Source organism: Coprinopsis cinerea (genome assembly GCF_000182895.1).
Source record: "Coprinopsis cinerea okayama7#130 chromosome 2 map unlocalized cont3.2, whole genome shotgun sequence".
NCBI classification, from domain to species: Eukaryota; Fungi; Basidiomycota; class Agaricomycetes; order Agaricales; family Psathyrellaceae; genus Coprinopsis; species Coprinopsis cinerea.
The window spans coordinates 1288724-1312261 of record NW_003307543.1 but is presented as its reverse complement, the minus strand read 5'-3'; the positions used below and the strand labels follow the sequence as shown (position 1 = coordinate 1312261).

At 50.6% G+C, this 23538-nt stretch overlaps 6 protein-coding genes and 1 non-coding gene across 7 annotated transcripts; 1 reads left to right on the top strand and 6 right to left on the bottom strand.

The window, feature by feature from the left end:
• Window positions 1-335: 335 nt before the first annotated feature.
• On the bottom strand, window positions 336-3213 carry CC1G_12012 (kex protein; the record flags this gene model as incomplete). The annotated part of the gene is made up of 5 exons (XM_001833135.2): window positions 336-1215; window positions 1271-1774; window positions 1830-1942; window positions 1993-2526; window positions 2578-3213. 5 exons carry the CDS (start codon window positions 3211-3213, stop codon window positions 336-338), a joined length of 2667 nt encoding a protein of 888 aa, XP_001833187.2.
• A 944-nt stretch (window positions 3214-4157) lies between these two features.
• Window positions 4158-6379, top strand: CC1G_12011 (hypothetical protein; the record flags this gene model as incomplete). Its single annotated transcript, XM_001833134.2, has 4 exons — window positions 4158-4984; window positions 5727-5860; window positions 5921-5956; window positions 6015-6379. The coding sequence occupies 4 exons, from the start codon at window positions 4158-4160 to the stop codon at window positions 6377-6379; spliced, it is 1362 nt and encodes a 453-aa protein (XP_001833186.2).
• A 347-nt stretch (window positions 6380-6726) lies between these two features.
• Window positions 6727-7204, bottom strand: CC1G_01247 (hypothetical protein; the record flags this gene model as incomplete). The annotated part of the gene is made up of 2 exons (XM_001833133.1): window positions 6727-7004; window positions 7057-7204. 2 exons carry the CDS (start codon window positions 7202-7204, stop codon window positions 6727-6729), a joined length of 426 nt encoding a protein of 141 aa, XP_001833185.1.
• Window positions 7205-7415: 211 nt separating this feature from the next.
• CC1G_20026 lies at window positions 7416-7488 on the bottom strand. The gene has a single exon. It is a non-coding gene; the product is annotated as a tRNA-Thr (tRNA).
• A 4-nt stretch (window positions 7489-7492) lies between these two features.
• Window positions 7493-10062, bottom strand: CC1G_13897 (hypothetical protein; the record flags this gene model as incomplete). The annotated part of the gene is made up of 7 exons (XM_002911811.1): window positions 7493-7554; window positions 7606-7742; window positions 7792-7943; window positions 7998-8249; window positions 8303-8418; window positions 9013-9412; window positions 9463-10062. The coding sequence occupies 7 exons, from the start codon at window positions 10060-10062 to the stop codon at window positions 7493-7495; spliced, it is 1719 nt and encodes a 572-aa protein (XP_002911857.1).
• Window positions 10063-10245: 183 nt separating this feature from the next.
• On the bottom strand, window positions 10246-10843 carry CC1G_13896 (hypothetical protein; the record flags this gene model as incomplete). Its single annotated transcript, XM_002911810.1, has 3 exons — window positions 10246-10452; window positions 10505-10762; window positions 10814-10843. 3 exons carry the CDS (start codon window positions 10841-10843, stop codon window positions 10246-10248), a joined length of 495 nt encoding a protein of 164 aa, XP_002911856.1.
• Window positions 10844-11155: 312 nt separating this feature from the next.
• On the bottom strand, window positions 11156-23337 carry CC1G_13895 (hypothetical protein; the record flags this gene model as incomplete). Its single annotated transcript, XM_002911809.1, has 31 exons — window positions 11156-11376; window positions 11428-11448; window positions 11507-11581; window positions 11641-11742; window positions 12711-15904; window positions 15959-16715; window positions 17520-17751; window positions 17806-17996; window positions 18051-18164; window positions 18223-18251; window positions 18299-18858; window positions 18934-19090; window positions 19702-19801; window positions 19854-19958; window positions 20013-20389; window positions 20439-20531; window positions 20585-21010; window positions 21066-21098; window positions 21148-21423; window positions 21484-21549; window positions 21606-21804; window positions 21866-21936; window positions 21984-22226; window positions 22276-22365; window positions 22423-22455; window positions 22507-22614; window positions 22671-22712; window positions 22773-22856; window positions 22910-23017; window positions 23073-23123; window positions 23267-23337. The coding sequence occupies 31 exons, from the start codon at window positions 23335-23337 to the stop codon at window positions 11156-11158; spliced, it is 8229 nt and encodes a 2742-aa protein (XP_002911855.1).
• Between the last annotated feature and the right edge of the window lie 201 nt (window positions 23338-23538).

The following is a 23538-nucleotide window of genomic DNA, read 5'->3' as shown; positions in this document are numbered from 1 at the left end:
TTCCAACTGGTACGTCACCGGTGGACGACAATCCCGCCAAGCCACTTTCGTCGGGAACCTTTCAAATGTCCCGTTGACTTGGGGGATCGAACTCCCAGCCGAAGCTCTTCAGTCAATGTAAGACGACAGGCCTGACGCTCACTGCCGCTACACCAAAAGGCAACATGACTCAAGAGCTTAGCTCTTGAGCCACCGTCAGGTATATGTGCACGTTATGGGAACCGTGGTAAGCCACCGGTCTTACAGATACATAAAACCTGGCGCTAACAAAAGATTAAGACGGCAAACAGTGTACAGGTACGAAAGCATCGAAGAATAACAAAGTCTATAGAATATTAAGACGAAGCGTGTGCGTGTTCCCAACTACTCCCACTACCACTCGGACTTGCTGGCGCTGTTGTCGAAGTGGAGGTCGCGGTCTCTGACCGGGGAAGTGGTGGTTGAGTTGGTGTCTCGGCGTCTTCTGGATTGGGCTCGTCACGATATGTAGTTGCCGTCGGACCTACAGACGGTTCTCCATCGTCCAAAAAGCCTGAATGATACCCAAGTTGACCGCCCAAAGGTTGCGTTTGGCCAGGTCGTAAGGCAGCAGTCTCGTCGTCCTCATCGCTGGAAACATCTCCAAAGGCATCATACAGTTCCCTTGTCGTACGAGCGTGGCCGGTTAGTGGACCCACACTTGTCATCGACAACTCGTCGTTCGCGAGCGCGCTGTATTCAGTATTAGCGCGCCTCGCCAATTTCCTTCTCCAGAAGAAGGCTACAGCTCCAATACCGAACACCGCAACCGCGCCAATGGCACCGAAGAACCACTTCTGGTTTGCAATGAGTTTCGACATGTCGGGGAACCATCCTTGGTCTATTGTTGGAATGTTCTGCGTGGGGGAGGCGGAAGCGGAAGCAGGGGCGCTTTCGGTTGGTGACAATGCCGGCGTCGTGGAGGCCTCCACAGATGACTCCTCGCTGCTGACAGGAAGTGGAGGTTCCGTGGGTTTCGAGTGCTGTATCGTAGTTGAGGGTTTCGGCGGTTCTACTTTCGGAAGTACAATAGGTGGGAGAACGTCTTCGACTAGGGGAACTTCGTATTTTTCAGCTTTTGATGGGTCGATTGTGCTCCCCCAGAAAATCATGTTCCAGCCAAGGAACCGACCGTGCTCGTCCTCCTTTTGCTGGTCGAACACTGTGAGTGTCCAGTTGCCAATGGGATCCTCGCCCCTGAAGATGACTGTAAAAAACAGGCTATATGGTGGAAGGAGACAGAAGGCCCTACCAATGTTTGACGCTCATGAACGTCCATCCCGGGAACCCAGTCGTAGCGGCGTCACTGTCCCGCTTCGAGGCCAAAATGCTCTTGATACCCCCAGGACTAACCAATTCCACTTCCACGTCTCCGCGTCTCGTGTGGTTAATCCAAACCTTGACGTTGATGTGCTCAAGGGTTTCGAAGTTGTTCTCGATGAGCATATCCTTGGTTATTTCTATCTGGCTGCTGACGCCATCGGCGCCAATCAACGTTCCTCCGCTGTATTCCTTGCTCTCGTTCATGGTGCCATTCTCCAACTGAATGGTAGGAGTATTGAACCAGGCTTGAGGCTTGACGAGTTTCCAATCTTGTGCAGCCTTGACAAACCGCTCTGCATCCAAAACACCGAAGCCGTACTTGTAGCTGTATCGCTTATCGTTGGCAATGTAGTCCCAATCAGGGTCCTCCTTGTTGATCATGCGAGCGGTTTCGACACAAAGGTGCTGTATATCGCGCCATGTAAGGTCAGGTCTGTGGCAACGTTGATTGGCGTCAGTGCGTTGATAGTTATGCTTTATCAACATACCGAACTTCGAGCGCAAGTGCAAAAACACCGACAGCGTTTGGAGCTGCTGCAGAAGTGCCGCCATGTACTCGAGAGCATTGTGTCTTGCCTCTCGAGTTTTTGTCGGTCGTGACCTGAATGGATGAAGTTAGAGTGAGCAAGAAGACGACGAAAGCGAACTCACAATGTGCTTCCCGCTGCCCGAGCTATAGGCAGCAATCATATTTGCTGCACAAGATTCGGAATAGTAGGGATGCATGCCTTTATAGTCGACAGCCGACACTGTAACCGAGTATATGCTGTTGGTGTACCCATCGAAGTTGCATTGGTCTCCAAAGCCAGCGCCATTTCCGGAGGCGAAGACGAAGATTGAGCCCTTTCCTCCCCTACCGTTGTTGATCCCATTTACCACAGCCTTCTTGATGAGATATCCAGGACCTTCCATCGACTGGCCCTTGTCCGGAGGTCCCCAGCTGCAACTATAAATAGAAACGTTGTGGAAGCCATAATTGAGTGCTGCTGCTTCGTCGACATCCGAGATGGGTCCGGACAAAATTCGAACACCGGCAACTTTGGAGTTGTAAGCAATACCCACACCACAGGCATTGTTTCGAACGGCTGCGACTTGGCCGGCACAACGAGTACCATGGTAATCATCGTAGTTTTTGGGTGTGGGGAGCTCTTCGTGATCGTTGAAGTCGTAGGAGTTTTCCCTGTCCTGTAGACACGTCAAACCGAGAGGGGAGAATTAACGTCGATGGACGCTTACAAAGTTCTCTGCGAGGTCCTCGCTATCATAGTCGAGGCCATCGTCTACCAAGGACGATATGACGCCCTTTCCAGTAATGCCCATGTCCCATACTGGCACCACGTTCATCATATGCTCTGGGAATTCGTCGTTTACGAGATGCCATTGCTCGGTGAAGAGTGGATCTTGGAGGCCCAGACGTGCTGCAACGCCGCGGGCGGACGTAGGGGATGGTGGTTTTTCTGGAGGTGGTGCACGTTTACTTCTCCGTCTGAGCGTTTGTCGTTCGAGGTAAGGGACAGCGTCGACGAATCTTCGTGCATGCTCAGAGCGAGCTTGGATCCCCGAGTCCGCCTGCCGCCGCAACGCTCGATAGGTTTCCACCACTGGGTCAAACTGCCCATCGTCTCTTCTTTGCAGAGCATCTGTTGGTTTTAGCCGTCGTACAAGCCAGTGGTCCTGAAGCTCGCCTGCTTGTTCTACGAGCTCGACTCCAAGGGTCTTGGCAACATCGACCAGCGATGGACTATCGACCAAGTTGGGGTTGTGGTGAATGACATAGTAGTCGTGGGTGTCGTAGGACCTTGCTGTCGGTTTTGAGAGTACTGTCTGTATCGACGACAGGCAGAGGAGCAGAAAACCGATTGGCAGATGCATTCTGTCCTTGAAAACCGTACCACGACCAAACCGTTGCTGCCCAAATCGTCAATCGCCACGATCCCGTCACAGCCACTCACCGTCAGGGCGCTTCCCACGGTCATTCCGCCATTGGCGCCCAAATTCTTGATGAGCCTAGCTTACAGTGTACATGGCGCCCCCATCAAAGAGTCGTGCTGCAGCGACGGAAATATGGATAGATATGCCTTGAAACCGTTCTCCTTCTTCCCTCACACAAACGTGTTTCCTACACGGTTCCTCCGACAACTCTAACGCCCCCCAACCACAGGAATCCGATAGATGGGTTTAGGTTTAGATTATTTTAAGCCCCGGTGTGTGCGTATTGGTGATCTCATTGTCCCCCTTCAACCCGTTTCCCAAACGAACTTATTGGAAACAAAGACAAAAATGACATCCACGTCAACATGCCTTCAAGTTGACCGTTTCAGTAAATAGTGGCCCGGAGCTCGAAAGACGGCTCTGCAGCCAGGGAACGGCGCATCTTTTCGCGTACCCTCCAACTAGCTCCCAGGAGTACATCAGTTTCTCCGCCGCTGGTTATTGGGCAGTAGCGTCCTGACTCGCAAAATTCAACATCCATAGTCCTCTTCTCACTTCGACCTTTTCAAGGAGTTCTCCCGAGCAAATTCCTAAGAAAAACATGGTCAATCGATCTGATCGTGTACCCACCACGCGTACCAACCCTGCTATAAACGTCGTGTTTGTACTATTGAAGCGATTGCTGTGACGACGCCTTTTTATCACCTTATTCTCCGCGAGATGACCGGGGCCCACAGATGCGACTGTTGAATCATCCCGACAATAACGATGTCAGTCAGCCGGAGCTCGCCTTTTCTTCTCATGGCCTCACTGGTGTAAAATCCTCCAGGGAACCCCTGTCACAATTTATACACCGTTTCTTCTTTCACGTTTCACCCATCGACATGGCAGGCTACTACAGCCCTTACCCCGCTGGCTCATCCCACCATTGGCATCAGTACTCGCCATATGTTCCTCCCCATTACGGATACCAGTCAGCAGGGTATTCTCCTTTCAACAGCTATGAACCTCATCCTGCAGCATTCTATCAAACCCCTGGTCAACCTCCCGTGCCCTTGGATGGTGCGCCAGTCCCGTTTCCCCCGCCATATCCTCCATTCTTCACCCCCATGCATTACGCGACGCGTCTAGGTGGAACGCCCGCAACCGTCCCTCTTGATCCATCCCAAACTCCAATTTGGCCGCAGAACACTCCATTACCAGGTCCCACCCTGGTGTGCCAACCGGCTGTGGTTTCTCCAGTACCTCCACCCCCGCCTCCCGTCTGGGAATCCGGAACGTTTCCGCCAGTTTATCTAGGGGCCCAAGTTCCACTGCGGTTGCATCCAAGCCTCACCTTCAACCCCCTCGATGTTACCGAGCCTGTACTGCAATGGGACATCATACAGAAACCTGAACTCGCCAGGGTTGTCAGCGGGCGACGAATACTCTTGCCAGTCAAATTCAACGAACCCGCCGTCACACCGAAGGTGGACAAAATATATATCACCACGCAACAACCTTACCTGACATACTGGATGGAGAGATGGGGGCCGATCGTACTAGAGAAGGCGGATATCACGGTAAGAGACGTCTTGGACGCGATACACGACTATTGGCAGATACCATTGACACGGACGGAGAAAAAGGAGATTCAGGCGGTGGATTCGAATAAGGAGGTGATGAAGAACGTCCGGAATCACAGAATCGCTCAGTCGTACGATGGTCTGCCGTGCGTATTGGAGCAGGAGGGGTACAAAAGATCTGATGTTCTTGGGCCATTTCGAAGATTTCAGGGCATGAAGATAATCTTGTTCGGAGACAGATCTTGGAAGGTTTACTTTGGACTTTTACCAGGACCAGTACCAAATATCTGCTTTTAATTGGCAAAGGCGTTAAAATAGCACTAAACTAGGCAGGCTCTATATATACATCTAGGCGCTCATATGTTCCATGTAATGTTATCGACTGGGATCGGGGTTTGCAGACTGAGGCTCAGAACTGGACACCACCGGGTAAAAAAATGGAGATAGTCGGAGTAACTTTGGCAAGAGCTGCTGTGTAGGCGCTCGAGCTCATCACTTTCTGTCAACATCCATGACGACGACCTTGTACCAAGGCTAAGCCACCCCTTTCTGGCTCTCTCCCAACCCCTGGCCTCTCAGGAGGCGTTTGTTCCTTTCTCGTTCCCCGTTTTCACGTCTCGGCGGGCAACAGACCTGAACCGGATTGTCTTGCCAGCACAATCTCGCACCACTGTAAAACTACCCCCACTCGTGATCTCGGGTTCTGCGTACGGTGCACTTATGGCATAGTATAGCCTTTGAGCTGGGCTCGAAAACTCGAACTCTTGACTTGCGGTCCTCTTTTGAGCACATCTCTCACCTGAGGACACCGATGTAAGAGACGATGCCGAGGTAAATTGCCCCAAGCTATCGGCCTCCCTCCAAATCCAATTCATTTAAAATGACTAGCGATCTGGTCCCCACTCATCGACAATTCGATTTCCGACTTCCCTTCCCATCCTCGATTTCGAAGTCCCTTCCTCAGGTTTCACCAATTATGACTGGCCGTAGAACTCTGTTTAGACGGTCCTCCAAACCCCCAAGTACGTGTATCTCTTTCTTAGACTCAATGTAAGAGCAATAACAACGACCTCCCAAACCAGACGTCTTCGTCTTTAACAATTATTACCATCGAAGCGGTACGTCGTGTTGCCTCCACAGTGAAACATTGCGTCTGACTTATTTTTGGGTCGATAGATAAGACGCCTGTCGCATACACACCATATCAATCGACGGCTTCCTCTTGGTCGGCTGCAGCGCATAGCTCCACTCCCTTACCTTGGACCTCGTCAACGCTCCCGCCGCGCTCTCCTGCTGTCGTTCAACCAAGCATACCCGCGCCACAGTTGAATTGCAATCGGCGCTGGCCTTCTGCTCAAGAATGGCCTTGGTTTTACACGCCTAACGTCGCCTATCCCGGATGGACCCCCAAGCCATCATCAGCCAGTGTGAATGCCCTCACTCCTTACACCAAAAGGGCGTGGAAGGCGACCATTCCGAGGTCCTCAAGAACCCGTCGAATACTCCGCGAAAACCTCCACCAGGATCTTTGTATCAACTAGTGGGATGCGGGCCGTTAAACGGCAATTTACCGAGGCCTGTCGGGATGTCGGGCGCCTTGCCCTTCCGGCGGTACGGGATTTCGGGCCGCGCCTTGCGCGGACCTCTCAACCCGTTCTCACCGCCGAAAGGGCAAGGCGCCCGATGAAGAGACATGCCAGAAAAAGAAGAAAAGAGGAAACAAATAGATACATATTAAGAAGTAAAATAAGAACCTACATAAGATCAACAATGCGTAAGAAAATAACAAAGTAGAACAACATTGTTAATGAAAAATAGAAAAGAGAAATAAGAATAAAATAATAATGACTAACCACCCCCCCCCCCAAAAAAAAAATTACTCTAAGTATTAATCCTCCACCTTAATTACTGCTGTACGCCCAAAATGTATGTCAAGAACTTCCACCAAATGCGTCATGATAGCCCCCATGCGTTCCAGCCTTTCAGTGACCATCGCTTCCGTTGACCGTATGTTCGTAAGCGCTTGCGACAAGCGCTCCTTCAATGCAATATCATCACGGAATGCCGCCGTATCAGATACCCATGCCATAACTCCCTCGAGCTTTGCTCCCAGGCGTACGCATTCCCGCTTCATTCCCCAGACGTCGTTGTACACATCCTCCATCCCTTGAATTGGTCAGACCAGATCCCATCAATTAACATACAGAGAACCGCTTACATTTTTTGCATTTCCAGATGTCCGCCTCCGATTTTTCATGTAGATCAATTTCCCACTGCGTTATACCATCGCACTGTACGATATGGCTGGTAAGGTGGGGCTGAGAGTGGCTTGACTGGAATGCCTGACAGGGTATGATGGCGCTCATTATGTCCATGATATTGTTCGACTTCGCCACTTATTATATATAGCATAGTAATATAATACAAAATTGGCCATCGTCTGGGTCTTCCGACCGTCGTACTTCCCCTTCCATCAAAGCCTCCAGGGGCACCAATCATCGAGTCATACATCCCTTTGGATGCCCTCCGCGATCTCCGGTTCTGTGAAAAATCACGTAGTGATCTTTGGAAAGAAAACGACCAGACCCGGGATTGAACCGAGGACCGTCCCAACACTAGGTGGATGCTCTAACCACTGAGCTATCCGGTCTAGTTCAACGTAGTGTGATACAGGTATTGAGCATATGCAAGAGATTGCATGTGAGCTCGGCGTATGCTAGAGATAGCATGTGAGCCGTATACCTGGTAGAGATAGCAATCGGATTACTGATCTCAACAGGTTCCTCCTCTTCTGACTCATTGTCGGCTCCTGCCCCTCCAGGTTCGCCATCGTTCTCGAATTCGAGGTGAAGAAGATCGTACGACGCTTCCGTCAGTGACCTGGCATACCCGGAAAGCAAATGCCTTCCTCCATACTCAGCAGGGCTATCACATAACATCTTAAGGTGCGCACCAAGTCACTGTTGCACAGACAAATGGAATGTCGTCTTCCGATGCATCCACCATTCCCGGGGGGTGAAACAACACCACAAGGCAAGGCCCCAGTATGGACAATGCCTGTACGTTGTCATGACCCATGATGCGGAGAAACGAGGGGTTCCCATCCTACCCGCGCAATGAGTAACTGTGATGTCTTTTCGCGATCGCGCTTCCACTTACCCTGAAGTTGCCTGGATGCCTGAACATGTACCCTGTTGTCGCTAGCCCACGATATCCGTTCAACATCTTGAACTCCATGGGGGCCCGATTCATTGTCTCGCAGTTACTCTTCGGGCCCAGGTAAGTCTCCACGAAGAGGTCCTTGAGACATGCCCTTCCGTCGGTGCCAGTGCGATAAGCAATTGGAACCAGAGCCGGGGTCTCCGAATCCTGAGCAAATAAGATGCCCCATACAAAAGGGGCCCTGTGTTCCTAGCCATAAAACATCAATCGCTAATCAATCAGGATGGACCAATTTGACTCACCTCGATGAAACGACTCGCCCGTTTTGAGTGTAACCTCGCCTTCGGAGATGCTTTGAGGAAAGTACGCTTGCGAAGAGTCTCCATCGCCGCCGTTACTCCCACATCGCCCCTGCCCGCTGTTGTTATATGTTAATTCTACCCTCTTCGCCTCCGATTATGTGACTGGTCCAAGTTGCGAAACCTGATCGCCTACTCGATTAGCGCCGCCCTTCCAGGCACGCCCGATGACTCGAAATGACATACCTTTCTATCCCCTTCCCAGTCTACTGCTCTACCTCCGTTGGTAAATGCCCCAAAACATGCGGCTAAATGGCTTTACGGTGAAAGGTACATCGAACCACACGTCATTCGGTGGTGCGATGCGCCCCCAACCTTTGCTTACTAATCCAACTCTGTCGTTTCCCGATTCAACCACTGCTATGTATTCCTGGCATCAACCCCCAATGCAGACTCATGGATTTTCACTTCGAAAGCATTCCGAAAACGAATAATAAAGGCATCATAATAGCTACAAAACACTGCAATTCAAAGTCTACGGAAATATACTGCTACTTTACTTCCACTGCTGCAACGAGGATTACAACAGACCGTCTTCAAGCACAACTTGAAATCGCTCCTGTCAAACAAACACCCGCCCCTGAGCAACTCGGCTGCGCGCACACTGGTCTCAGACCATAGGCTACCCCGACCCCGAATACGATCCTCTCTACCATTAGAGGATCCTTCATCATCGCTTATTCTCCACCCTGCTCCCCAACCACTCGTCTTCACCCACTCTTCTGCCTCCCTTATCAATGCCCGCTCTCGTTCCCCATTCCAGTAGAAAACTCCCGTGCCATCTCCTTCACGACCCTTCCTGGCCAACACCGGACATAGCTTTCCGCATGGAAACGGCCACGACTCGTTGTACTTGTGGACGACAGGTACGGACTTGATTCGCGATCCTCGTTCCCAACCCCAACTCCCCGTTAGTGCTAGGTCTGCATGCACGAGCTTGGGGTACAGGAGGTATATCCTGGTAGACGTGATGACAATCATGTCCCTCGTCGAGTCTGAACCTCCCAATACCTGGAGAACGTGGGCGGTGCTTTCCAAGATGCGGAAGTATACCTGCGGAAATGTCAGACTTGTTCGCAACAGAGACGACGCCCCACACTTACCAAGTATTTCAATCTCTCCCTCCGCCTAACTCGTGATTGTATGACATAGTCGTTTCCTCGCTCCTCGGGATCTTCTGGTTCGGGAACCATCTGCTGTACCTCGTCATCTCCCAAGAACTGGGTTGCCGACGTCACGTTGGCTTCCACCACCTTGGATATCGTTTCTCTAGACTGCCACCCGATCGGTTTCTCCACCCATACCCAAGAAGGCTTGTCCAGCAGCTCGATGAACCGTTCTCGTTTCCCCTTGGGTACGACCACCGTGATACGAGGCATCCGTGCGTACTCGCCCAGGTACTCCGTCCGCACATACATCACCCTCAACGCTGTACTCCCAACGAAACCCCCTTCGCATTCGTCCAACGCGTTCATGAAACTCTCGAATGACAATTCTAACGCGCCCAGAATTGGCTCCAGTCCTATCCTGATTCTCTTCTCAGCCTCCACCTGGGTAACACTCCGTAACATTGGGTGAGAAGCGGCCAAGGCGGACATGTGTTTCCATGGAAGGAAGCTGGCGATGTGATCGAGTAGCTCAAGGCACTCCAAGACACGACTCGTCGCATTTCGGGGTGTGATCTGACTGGTCAAGGTGGGCATCGTTGTGAGTTCTGTTTCTCGGAACCAAGAGTCAACGCTTTGGCGATTTCAAGCAGAACTATAGGGCTTACCTGAGGACGTTCCGTTTGTTTCTCAACAGCTTGGTGAAAAGAAAGTGCTTCTCAGGGGGACCCGATTGTGCTAACTGGGAACTGCTTTATCTATGCCATGCTCATCTACGCACTAAAGAGACCGTTGATCTAAACCCCGTTCGAGCGCCTCCGTCGTCACTATACGGTCCACAAGCTTGACATCTTGTTGATCCATATCAACTACATATCCCCGGACGTCCTCCTTGCATATGACTGCGTTGCCGATGAATTCCTTTGTTCCATCCCCGGCTATGCGTCGCAACAATGCGTTCACCCGCTCCTTAGAACCGTATTCGTCCTTTGGAATCATTAATTGCTTTACAGTCATATAAACGAAACGAGAACCTCACAGATCTGGAGAAGAAGATTCTGTAACGATCGTCATGCTTCAGCGAAGTTCCCCGGGGAAAGTCAGAAACCAGGACAGATGATTTGTCCAAGTTAAAGACTTGGCGACCTTCGGATCCGCGCTTGTGCAGGTAACATCCGGGGTTTAAGTCGACAGCCTTCGGACGTTTACAGCCTCGATCCACGAGAACCGGTGCAAGGACAGGACTGTCACCGTAGACGGTATAGACCAAACACATGACGCAATCCAGCTCGTGTTCCTATAACAGTTTGATTAACACAAGTTCAACGCTGCCAATAAACGACCGTACCGATGCTATTTTCAACACCCTCTCAACCATGACGGTTGTTTCTTGTGTTGTTTCAGGCGCGTTTGGGATAATCATCATGAAATGTCCCTGGGTGTATCCTCGCTTCTTGCAGAAGCGTTGCGTTTATAACTATCGGTCAGTCACGGCTGCCTCGCTGCTCCTGTCATCCGTTGACTCGTTGTCCAGTTATTGCTGTACCTGAAAACGTAGAAGACCGGGCAATATGGCGAATTGCCGGTTTCCGATCCGAAGAGCGGATCAATGATGTTCTCAAAAGCTGTATTCCCATTCCCGCTCACAGACCCGTTACTCTAAACGTGAATACTTCTTGAACGCTACTCCCTAATCGTCCCCCTCATCGAGTTCATCATCTGAGCCTACACACTCCGAGTCGTCAGATCTATAGATGATAACATCATTAAGTTCCTCCTCAATCACGGCTTTCGCCTTGTTGCATACTTCGCTCGCTGACTCGACGATCTGAGTTAGCTCCTTGAGGTTATTTTCAACCTCCCTGAAACGATCCGTCATGTGCTTCAAGCGGTCGCGTAAGTTGTTCCTCTCTACCCCTGCGTCAGCCGAAATCGACAAGGGGGGTATGATTGAACACATACTCCGCTTGCCATTCACCTTTGCTGTGCGGAGGAGATAGTAAGCTCAAGACTTTGCGCACATCAACGATAGGATACGTACCCACTCGAGCTTTGTTCAGTTTTTTCTGCAGCCGCGACAGGGCTCGTTTGTCGTCTTTGCGTTTAGCGAGAAGGCCTACCAGCGTATCCGTCACAGTGAGCGTGTTTGAAAGAACTGTCCAATATTCGGTGTACCTTGTCCTGCCCCGGAAGGCTGCAGGTAACCGCTCTCATCGTCGCTCTCCTCCTTCTTCGGGAGCGATCCTATTTGACTGGCGGACGCCTCTTGGGCACGCGCTATCAAGATGAGTGTAAGGGGGGAAGCAGATCAAATGAAGTAAAACTTACTGATACTTCTAGTGTGGCGGGACATAGTTGAAGTGGTACGGACAGTGGGACGTTGAGAAAGACTTGTTCGGTCAAATGAGAAATGCGGAAACGATGTTTTCAAGATTCTTCTGGTACTCAACCCCTCCTTTTCTACCCACAGCGCGGTCACAGCGTTCTCCCCCTTTCCCGGTACACTACCATGGTTGCCTCGCAATCACCCGCCGTATTCCACCATTCTGAGTCGGTTTGACTAATGTAACCCTCCCACTTGGATCTTGGCCCGTCCATTCCATCATGAAAGAACACGTCTCCGCTGTCTGACACGACCCGAGCAACGAAATGGCTTTGCCCGTGGTAAATAGCCGCGAATATTCTAAACCGCTCACCGGAAGGCATCGTGATTGTTGGTTGCAATGTGACTCGACCCACCCCACTGACTTGCATGCAAAAAATGGATCCCATGGTCCTTTTGTACCTCGTCTCTCTCTCGCAATTTGGGCAAGCACCCTGCCATCCCGCCCTCCGATCAATCTCCGATTGAATATTTGGATTTACGTTTTCATGAAGAACCATTAACGGCGCCAAAGCCAACTCCCCCCGGACTTCAGCCCAATAATCACAATGCGTACATTCCAGAACAGAATTACCTATAGTGCCTCCGAGACCCCAAAGAATCCTTGACAGCGAACATATGTCCGTTCCGAAAGGTCCCCTGGGGAAAGCGCTCCGATCATACCCTATTTCCCAGATCAGCGTTCGCCAACTGTCCCTCACCCGGCTGATGCCTTTGTCCGCCTCCTCCGATGTTTGAGTCATTGGGAACTGTGATGATAACAGTCTAAAAGAACGACTCACTGGCAATAAATCGTCGGTCCACCTATACCGGTCCCACGACCACAAATGGAATAGTACGAAGATCCACGAGTCAAACGCACAACTCCAATTGGTGCTGTCCCAAATGGGGCCCAATGGAACTTGATCACCACGGCCCAAAGCAGGTGGGGCACATCTGCGCTTTCTGCCAAGATCTCCATCCGCGTGGTCTGACGCCTTGCGCTTTCCTTTCGATCCTTTCATTGAGTGATGGATCTGGGAATCCCGAACAGGCCTTTGCCATTCGTCCCTTCCTGGTTCCAAGCGAAGTACTGGATGCCACTTGTCTTCCTCGTGGTCTTTAATGGATTTCTTGTAAGCGTCGATTGTAGACCACCGGGTAGGTTTGATGACGTCCTCAGGGAGTTTCCCTTCGTATCGCAGCTCCGTTATTCTATCCAGATGGTTTAACTCTCGGAATTCCTGCCTTAACCAGCCAAAAATTCCCCCTTGCATCATGTGCGAAGGGAAGTCGCGGACTATGATTGTATCTGCCGCTGTTTTCCCTCTCGACAAGCAAGTGTATATAGCTTGATGTGACCGACACATTGTCAGGTCTACCACATTGACCGTCCGTGTTTTTCCCTGAGAAGCGTAATCGGTCATTGCAAAATTAGGCAGAATCGGCACCTGCTTCCTTGAGATTTTGGGCCCTTCGCCGTTGGGAAGTTTTGCTACGACTTGTTGAGATGTCTTTGTTAACGGGATGACCATTTCCGGCAATCCCGGAATTTTTACCTTCTTCGGTGCATTGACTAGGCGAATGAAAAGTGTATCAAGGGCGTTGTGCTGAGGGAAGCCCTTGATACGCGTTGCCTTCCAGCCCACGACTATGCCTTCCTGTCCTCGAGTTATGCATAGGTCAGTAGCCTCGTTGTTTCTGATCATTACAGGCATACCGATGCACAAGGATAAACGCGCGGGCACCTGCTCACTCGTCGAAGGTAGCTGATCCCATAAAATTACTTGTAAGCGAGGGTCGACTTTACTTGATCCAGCGTCATCGGCTTGGAAATCGTCGTTGGATTGCGTTTGGCAGAGACTGTCAATACTGTAGAAGTGATGGAGCTCCTTGCCAGCTTCTTCGGCGAAGCGAGCGCTGTTGTGAAAGTTGTAAGTGTCCTTCTGAACGTTCCTGGAAGTTATAATGGACACGAAACGGAATTTAGGATCATCAATGGTCAAATTTTCGTTGTACAAAGGTATTCTTGTCTTCAGAAAGGCAATGTCCTCATTGGTACAAGCCCTATATCTTAGGTTCTCCAGCGCCGTTCGGAACTTGATGTCGTCCTCTGTGACGTCTCGCTGCCTCATATTCTTTTTCAGGATGACGCAGCACGTGAATTGCAGCCAGATGGACTTCCCGATAGTCTCTTCTTGGTCTTCCACCTTTTGCCTAGGAGATTGCTTCAAAGCGACATCGCCGCTGTAAAGTGCGTGGCCCTTTGTTGGGGGCAATTGAGCAAAATCCCCGGCGAAAATAACGTTGAGTCCTCCAAATGGCTTCTCGTGAAAATTCATTGCATCACATAGTCTTTCGCTAATCCTGCAAACATCCAGACACGAGAGCATCGAGATTTCGTCGATAAAGATGTAACTAACGCCCAGTAGTCGTTCTCGTACTTCTTCTACTGCGCGGAGTTCTCCGCGATTTGAACCCCATTTCCCTGATACTATAGAGAGGAAAGAATGATAAGTCGTTCCCCCAATAAGTGCTGCTGACGTTCCCGTTGGACCAAGCAAGACCAATCTGTAAGGCTCTCCCCGAGCTCTGAAGAATGTGATCAATGATTTAAGCACCTGAGTTTTCCCGGTTCCTGCCATACCACCGAGATACTTGAGAAGTTGATCTGGTTCAATCAAGGTGGCATGGTTGGCAACGATTCGGAAGCTTCGGCTTTGCTCTGCATTCAAGGAATACTCCTTTTCAATCTTGCTCATCACATCCCCCCAGCGGGGGTTGCTGGGTCGAAATGACCTCGAATAATAGGGACCATAGACAACATAGACGTCATTCTGAACCGGCTTTTCGCTCCGCTTGGTCTCATTGCCCCCATCACTGTCTTCGCTTTCCCCAGAAAGTCTATTGAAACGCTCTTTCCACAAGCGAGCTTTTTCTCTCTTAATAAGATCTGTCCAATACGCCCCATCCATCGTATTGCCAATAGATACCAGTGGCAAATCAGGCATCTGGTGACGACCCGATGGTCCAGCCTTCCAACGAGCATTTTTCAAAGCTTCTTCGGCTTCCTTCCATCGTTTATCTTGGTCTTTGGTCCAGTTACCTTTGATGGTCTTTGTTAGCCAGTAGCTGTCATCTTTTACGATGTTAAGGTCGACGTCAACATCCCCAATATCTGATCCTTCTGCTTCCAAGTCCTCGGCGTCTCCCTCTGCTCTGTCGTTCTGCCTCTGTGCATGGAAATCGTCTCTGGCGTCGTAGCACTCAAATCTGACTCTAAAGTGCTTCATGACCTCCCTCTGTCTCTGAGTGAAGGTGTGAGACTCGAACACATCTTCCCAAGTGACGTTCGCAGTTTTCAAATCAATTCCACTCCTCCAAGGCTTGAACAGTGTCAGCATGGTCAGGCAGTATTCCTCTCTGTCCAGATCACCATCGTCCCTCGGCAGAGGGGGGCCAATGAAGTTGGGGACCACCCTGTGGCGTCTTTCGGGGTCGCAAGCCACCTTTTGCTTTGTAGCCATCGGATGTTCATCCAGGTAAGTAAAGAACCTTAGTCCCAATCGAGCATGCTCTGATTTCTCCCTAACCGAGCATTGTACCCACTCGTATAGGCAGACATCCTCTAATTGCTTTGGCCTATAGATATAGTCGTCTACGCTTGAGCGACTAACAAAGTACTTCGCACTTCGACGTACTATAACCGGCTCGTTGTCCTCTGCGGAAAATTTATTCATTTCAGCTTCTCTTTCTCCATCGTCGTAATAATTGACATTTTCTAAATCATCCTCACCAACGCCTTCTTCCTCATCTACTTCCATCCTGTCGAGCAGCTTTTCCCATTCACGGCGAACGTAGTTGACATAGTTCTTCCAATAGAAGTTCACGAATTCATGACTGCAGTACTTATCGGGATTATCCAACAAGTACAAAGCTGCCATAGGCGCCCCGATCTCCGTCTTTGCACCCAACGAGTTCACCACTTTCAGTATCATCTTTCTGGCGCTGTCTACGGTCTTTGTGTCTTCAGCGAATAGTGCATTACTGTGCCTCTCGAATGCATCATACATTGTGCTGAAAACTTGATGAGTTTTGAGAGACATTTTGGTCAAGTAATCGCACACGTACCCTACCGTTGCTTTTATTCCGGTCCCAGACTGTAGAGAGGTTGTGTCGGTGTTACAGCAGCTGGTATACGTTACCGCCGGGGTGACGCAATTCAATGAACTTTCGAGCTTCTTCAGCGAAACGTGGCCGTCGATAGGGTCTACATGTGATTCCTTGACCACCTTTCTGGGGAACCTTGCGGCGCATTTCCCGTCCCTACCGACGCAGCCCTTTCCAGTCGGGTGCTGTTTGAGGGCCTCACCACTCGGACCCTTCTTACCGTGGCAAACATGCACATTGGTGCGATACATAATATCATCCACGGTCTTCTTGAAGTCAACATACCAGTCATCAATATCGAGGCAGTTTTCGCAATGGCACAGGTCGGCGGAATCGCATAGCACGGTTGGGGGAGCTTTTGGAAAATGCAGTGTGGGGTCTTTGTAGGTTGGATCATGATCCAGCTGTCCCTCCTCGCTGTGTAAAATTGTATGAATGCCCTTCTTTTTCGGCAGGGTGTCCCTAGGGATTCGCCTGCGAACGTCCTCCTTCGTTCCAGTAAGAAAATCGCCGGTCTGCACGCTTTCAAGGTACTCTATCAGCTTCCGTTCAAATTCCTTGTCACCGTTGACTAGTTTTTCTCGGATGTCTTTAGGAGAAAGCGCGCCTTTTATAAACAGAAGGATGTGTAAATGCAGGGTCATTCGACCCTGCTGTTCCACGGTACCGTAGTATGCCGCGGGATCCCCGAATACCCCTCTGCCTTCCTGGCCCCATCCTACTATATGAGTGAGGAATAACTGAATTACAAAATGAAAGAACTTCGCGCACGCGACTGGATTACTAGTAATCCTTCTTTCGCGATCGGAAGAGTTAAGTATCTCTGGTCTGTATGTCAATGATTCACCCGCCCAGAATATGCAAAGTGGATGTCGATTATCGGATGGCGATATTGTGACAAACCAACTTGGAGCACCCTGGAAACTAATCAGTGACCAAAGTTCGTTTCTCATGTACTTCCTACGGGCCATAGACCCATCGACGTGACCCCCGACGTACTCTATATGTTCCAGAAGACGGTAACACTTCTTCTCCTGGTCTGTTGTTGGTGAGAATCGGATTCCTTCCTTCATCTTTCTCGCGATATTGGCTAAAACGCCTGGGTTGATCTCCCTGATGGTTTTCGCCACTTGCTCGAAGTTACCTCTCTTCACCATCACAAAACTACCTTCACTACTGTCTTTTATTTGCTGATGGTTGAAGGCTGTGATGAGAAAGTGACTGTCCATTTGAAACCGCTTGTCATAATAATTCATAAGCCACTGACGATGACGGGATTCCGATACTTTACGAAATAGATCCGTAGTGCCAACCGACCCTCTCCCGTAAGGAAAGAGCCAAGGGAACATCCTTGGATACAGAGTAGGATTGTCGTAGATTGATTCTGGTTTATCGCCGTGGCCCACGGCAAGCGCCCCGCCTCCGTCGTTAAGGTGCTGTACCACAGCAATTTTCCTTGAATTCGAAGTCATTGTACTGAATTTAGTTGTTGTCAGTCCATGCACTGTAAAAGGACACGGACCTTCTTCCGCACCCCTCTCCTCTCCGTCGTCGAATACTGCTTTGGCAGTGCCCAAAACATTGCCATCCTTCTCGGACATCTGACGATGTAGGACACCCACAGGCACTCCCTCCTCTGCATAAGATAACAGGGCTTCGTGATCTATTTCCAAGTCGTAGTAATCACAGTGGTTCACCTTTAGCCATTCAAGAGCCCGTAAGACCTTAAGACGACGCACCATGACAGGCGTTCTCTTTAAGTCGTCATCAGTAGGGGGAGAAACCCCAGTAAAAATCACCGCCAATACGTCATCAATGTCGGAACGGTGAGGCGGGAGCTTCTCATATACCTTGATAGTTGGGTTGGGGAACGCGATAACATTAGCGACCATCTTGTAATGTCCATTGGAAACACGAACGAGTGTTCTATTTCGCCTAACCCTCGCAATGAGAGCCCTTTCTCCTAGAGTCAAATCCTTCAGCTCGTTGGGAACTTCCCCTATCCACAGACCATTAGCGAGAGCCAGAAGAGGCATTTTACCTTTAGACAGACTTGAATCGCAAGGACCGCAAATAATGGAAGCACCTGGTACCAGGATTGGTCCTCTGAGCGGTTCAATTGGGTCAATCGAGGATTTACGCTCCAACACCGCGACCGAGGAAACCTCTAAAACGGACAATGAGTCCTTGGACTTATCAAACGGTAGCGCCTCTGACAGTCTTACCAATTGTGCGCATGAAGCACACGGGAATTCTTCGATTTTAGACGTCTCGAGGGCACCAGTATAACCTTCAACGCACCTGGCAACGTCCTTCCTGTTTATGGGCATCGGGGGATAATGGACATCCACCTTTGAGTTGAATTCCTCCCAGACGAAAGGACTGTTGTCGTCCGGAGGCAGCGGCTTTGCGTTTCCACATCGTTTCCGTTGGACAGTGAATGACGCCATTAGCTGGAAGCAACCAGGATCGCACTGATGGACGCGGAAGTCGTCTAGCAATTGAGCCCTCGTGCGACGCACAGGTGCTTCTATGCCGTGAAAGCGAGCGATTTCCTGAAGCCCTGCCTTGGTTAGCTTGCTTAATAAGGCGGTCCAAGGCATCTTTACGAACGTGAATCCAGGCTCGATAAATCCATTCTCAATCCAATCCTGTTCTCTGGTGAGTCCCACCAACGTGAACATTGTATCATCCGACATCTTCAGGACCTCCTGGTCGTCCAACCACTCTCGTAATTCCCGCAAAGCGAATCCTTTCGCCAGTGTCTTCTGCTTTGCGTCTTCTTTGTTTTCCTGGCAAGGAACAAGGAAAGAAACGTATTGCCCGCAATCGGCACTGCATTCGTGCTCCAATAGCTTCTGCTGCAGAGTAGATTTGAGGTCAGTTCGGGTCAGCTGGATATTATGTCTAGCACACATATCGCGCATTTCACTTACAAGCAACGCACGAGCTAAATCTCCAGGGGACAGGGAACACGCAACGGCCGTTGGGTTTTCGGCCAGTTCCTCCTCTTGCCGCTCCGGTCGAGTGTAAGCAATGAAACGAAACCGAGTGGACGAATCGAGATCGTCCACGTTTCCTGACAATATGCATCTGCGTACTTCTTCCAGAGTCCAAAAGGGTTGACCAGGTCTGGCGCCGCCACCGACCACTCGTAGCGGACTGACTCCTGGGGGATTGCCCAGTGGATCCTGCCTGTGATGTACGCTGCCCAAAGCAGAGGAATGACATGTGTCTTTCGCCGTCAAAGTAACGGATGTAAGCTGCATGATAAAACGCTGTTGTTCAACAGAATGTTGGGATTGTACGATGAGGATGAAGTGACGAAGGGGAAAACCAACCCTCCATTGATTCCCAGCCGTAAGCCGTGGGAACCGTGTTTCGAACGCCGCCATGCAACACTGATGCGCCTTTCCGAGTCACAGCCGGCAAACGAAAATCTTCCCGATGGTCTGCTCAAATAAACTGGCATTACTTGGTTAAGAACTTCAGCTTTTCAGTTGGGAGATCAGGACAATGTGACCAAGTGCGAAATTTCAATAATTATTCCGAGATAACGAAGCACAGACTCGAAATACTAGTGTACGTTATCTGGGGGGCTACCTACTATAATAGCCCAACGAATATTACAACTCAGAGTCCAGTTCCCGTTATTCGCTCTATACACGCTCGCAGTGTACCCAACAACTACGAAGGACCCGTACGGAATCTCGCCATTCGTGAAAACGGGTAGCTTCGACGCCATTGACGGAAGGTCTGTTGTAAAGTTGAAGTCGGAAGTGCCTCGAGCATCGTAAATAGGGACTATAAAATGAACGTTAGTTTCGTGTTACATGTAGTAACTAAATCAAGTTACCGTCGTTTCTTGAATCCAAGGCAAAATGATCTACGAGGAGACGGTTGGCGATTGGTCGTTTCGTCGAAGGACTCGGATTGTTGCTAAACATGCCTGGCGCAGAGCCTACAGGACGCCGTGTTAATGTTGCGGAACATTGTGAATGGGGAACGGACACACCCTGGGACGAGGAATTATCGCGGCTGACCGGTCTTGTAACATAGTGCATGGAATCACGCGATAGGTTCGCATGCAGCTCGGGAATCCCAAAGCTCATACAGAAAAAGCCGACGAGCCGATCGAACTCTTGAGTATGCAGCTTCCCTTGAAGCATGTTCTGTGGGAGTCCAAATGCGGTGAGGGTTCGAAGGCACGAGGATTCGGAGTAGACGCTGGAGACACAAATCGCGGGCTGTCCGTTCAAGTACGCGTGAAGTCGAAAGCTGTTGGAGTGAAGTCCACCCGTGATTTCCTTCACCTCCAATTCCGCCGGAGAGGCACGCGAAGGGTTGATGAACTCTTGACACCTTTGCAGACGTATCGCTTGAAAGGCCTTACTGGAAAGGATGTGAGTATTTCATTATTTCACAATGGTGACCGGCTTACGCTGGATCCATGGAAGGGGCCTGGTCTGTCCACGCGCTAAACCGAACGAGCCCTCTGCCGGGTGCGTTGGACCATGGGACGAACGATCCTCGTCTGCAGAAATATCAGTGAGGGGTCCTGAAACCTGTAGGAAGGAACCACATCACCTCAAAGGTACCAGCGAGGCATAGTCGCCGGCCAGCAGGACATCGTGCAATTTGGCATCCGTTACTTCGCAGCGCTCGGGGAAGGAAAATCGCAGCCTTCGTGGCTGCCCCCCTGTACTAGGCCCGCTTCCATTGTGATCATTGCCTGACCCCGAATTTCCTGATGGAGTACCGACTGCCGCAGGGAAAGCTTGCGGTACCGCGCTGGAGGAGTTAGGAGGGGTGACCATCTGTGCAGCAGGCACGGTGGGTGTATATGCCGGAAGCGGTGATGTGTAAAGCGAGTCGTAGGCTGGAGGTGGCCGGCTGAAACCGTCACGCGGACTTGGCGTTGAAGGGCCGGGTCGCGAACTTGCGCCATCTCGAGTGTTCCGTTCTTCAGCAAGGCGTCGTTCATGAGCTTGTCTGCTACGACGTATAGCCTCCCTGAAATCCGCGATAAGGAAATGGAATGTGGAGTGTGTGGTTGGATTTGGCGTACCTGAACTGCGCTCGATAAAATTTCACGCCGAACCTCATTGGTGTTGTGAGCGTGGTGCCATTGAATAAATCGCGATACTCACTCGTCCTCACTTGAACTCGACTCTCGGACTTCTGTCGTTTCGGGGCCTACAAGAACGCCCACCTCAGTTGTTGCCTGGGAATTGGAAAGGACATTCGATGCGCCTGGTTTCTTCATGACATTGTCGCTAATGTCGGTTTGGTCCACGCGATTGTTGCCTTCAGCTAAAGCTGACTGCACCATCGCTGTATGTCGGGTGATGGCACGGGCCATGCATCTATCGTCTTCGACCTGATTCCTTCTAGCTTCGTCTGCCTGGCGAGCAAAGTCTTCCAGTCTAAGCTCGTCATGGACATGAGTGAGCAACGGTCAGGTTAACGTTTACGAATTGACTCACTCCAGCCCGGGGAAAGGCGCGTCCGGATCAGCCATGTTGGCGTCGTCGTGAACTTCCGAGTCATCTCTGTGTGGAAGCAATAAGCGTTCGTTTTTGAATACAAGTACAACCGAGACACGAACATGAAAGAATCTGAGTACCTATACTCGTCGTCCTTCTCAGATCCTTCGGAAGAGGATCGGCCTTCCGCATCGTCTTCTTCCGCTTCCAAATCCAAAAAGTTGTTGCGCCAGCGCTTGCTTGAGCGAAAGAGGCCATTGATCTTCTTGAAAAGTTTCTGCCTCGACTCTTTCGAACTCTTCTTTCTCTTTAGCAGTTTTTCTAAATCTTTTTTTGCGTCCGGTAAGCGTATCGAATCACAGTAGATGAACGACACACGCACCGAGACCTTTCGCGTAGTCACTGGAGTCTGATATCTCAATAGCATCGTCAACAACACTGCGCTTGTGAGGCCTATGCGAAGATTAGTTGTGAAAACAATTCAAGGGGGCTGGACAGACCTCGGGTTGTCGGAGCCGCTCCCATCGCGAGCAGTTATGGCACGCTTGGCTTTACCCTTCCCTTTTGTGGCCGGCGGTTTCGTTTGTGGCAGGGGAAGGGGAGACGGTTCCAGTGTTGGACGCGGTTGGGTCAGAGGTGGATCCACCGGAGTCTCTTCAGATTCCTGAGGATTGTCGGCTTTGTCGTCGTCGGACGACATTACCAATGGCTTCGATTTGACAGTCCTCCTCGAGCGACGGGGCCTTGAAGGAGTTAAAGTGAGGTGGAACCAGAATTACACAGCGAACCTACCTCTTTGCATTGGCATTCGCCTCCCTTTCATCATCTGCATCATGGGCGATGTTCGATTCTTCGGTTGCCGTCTGTTGCTTGGTTCTCCTCCTATCATGTTGGAAAGTTTAGTTAGCCATCCACGCGCCTGAGGATGCAGAGACCTACCTGTTGGCTCCTGCTTTGGCGTTGGTGCTTTTCCTGATCAAGAGGTTCAGAACGAGGGTGTGTCAGTTCCGTGTGTGGACTCACAGTTTGGAACGAGTCACCCGGCCTTCTCCGTCAGGTTGCGCGTCCTTAATGCGGGATCGGGGCAGCCGGCCCCGATATGTACTGTCACCGGGCACATGACACGGCTTGCTATATAAGGTGATGAGAGTGTGGCGCATTTGTCAAACAGGCGCCCAAGAACTTACGCTCCGTCATCCTCATACGAAGATATGCTTATGACGTCATCACTGTTCCGCCAAAAAAATGGGTTAAAAATTTGGGTAACGCCCATGACTGGATTTACTTACGGCTGGCCCGGAGTGGTCGGTTCGCCTTCAACCCTCTCAGGACTTTGACCCGACTGGCTGGCGCCGGTGGGCGTGGATGAAGGTCTATTAGATCTTAGCGATATTCCAAATTGCATGCAAGGGGTAGCATCACACACTCAGCGCCATCTCCCTTATGCCTCTCAGTGAGGTTCTCCGGGACTAGACTCATAACTGTACTTCCGTCGGCTCTGAATCTGGGAAGAAAACCATTATGCAATGTGGCGCTGTTACGCAGGTATTGGTGAATGAACCATCCACTAATGCGAGTTAAACACGCACCCATGCCATCCACCATGCATGTTGATGTCCATAGATTGTGGGCCGAAAAACCTATGCAAAGGTGAGTAGATAATAATATTGATTGCACAACGTTACTACCCAAAGTGAATGGGGGGGGACCCATCTGGCCGATTCATACTTTGTAACGGGTTAGGGGTGTCCAAGAAACAGCGGAATTATGGGGAATGACATACACAGGTGGAGGTAGGAAGCCAGGCGTCATCATGGGCGCTGAGTCGGATCTCTGTTGGGTGTTGGAAGTCATGTTCAATATATCCAAGGGGGACAAAGTTGGGGTATTTGTTATCTTGAGTGATTGAGGAGGAGAAGTGCACCGCAGCTGTCTTCTATTTATACCCTCGCATCGTGGAATCCCCCTTGAGTAATTAGACTCCGTCTTTACTTTGTTTCCAGACGTAGATAGGCTGGCCGTGCTGTGCAGCGAGTCACCACGAATAACGACGGG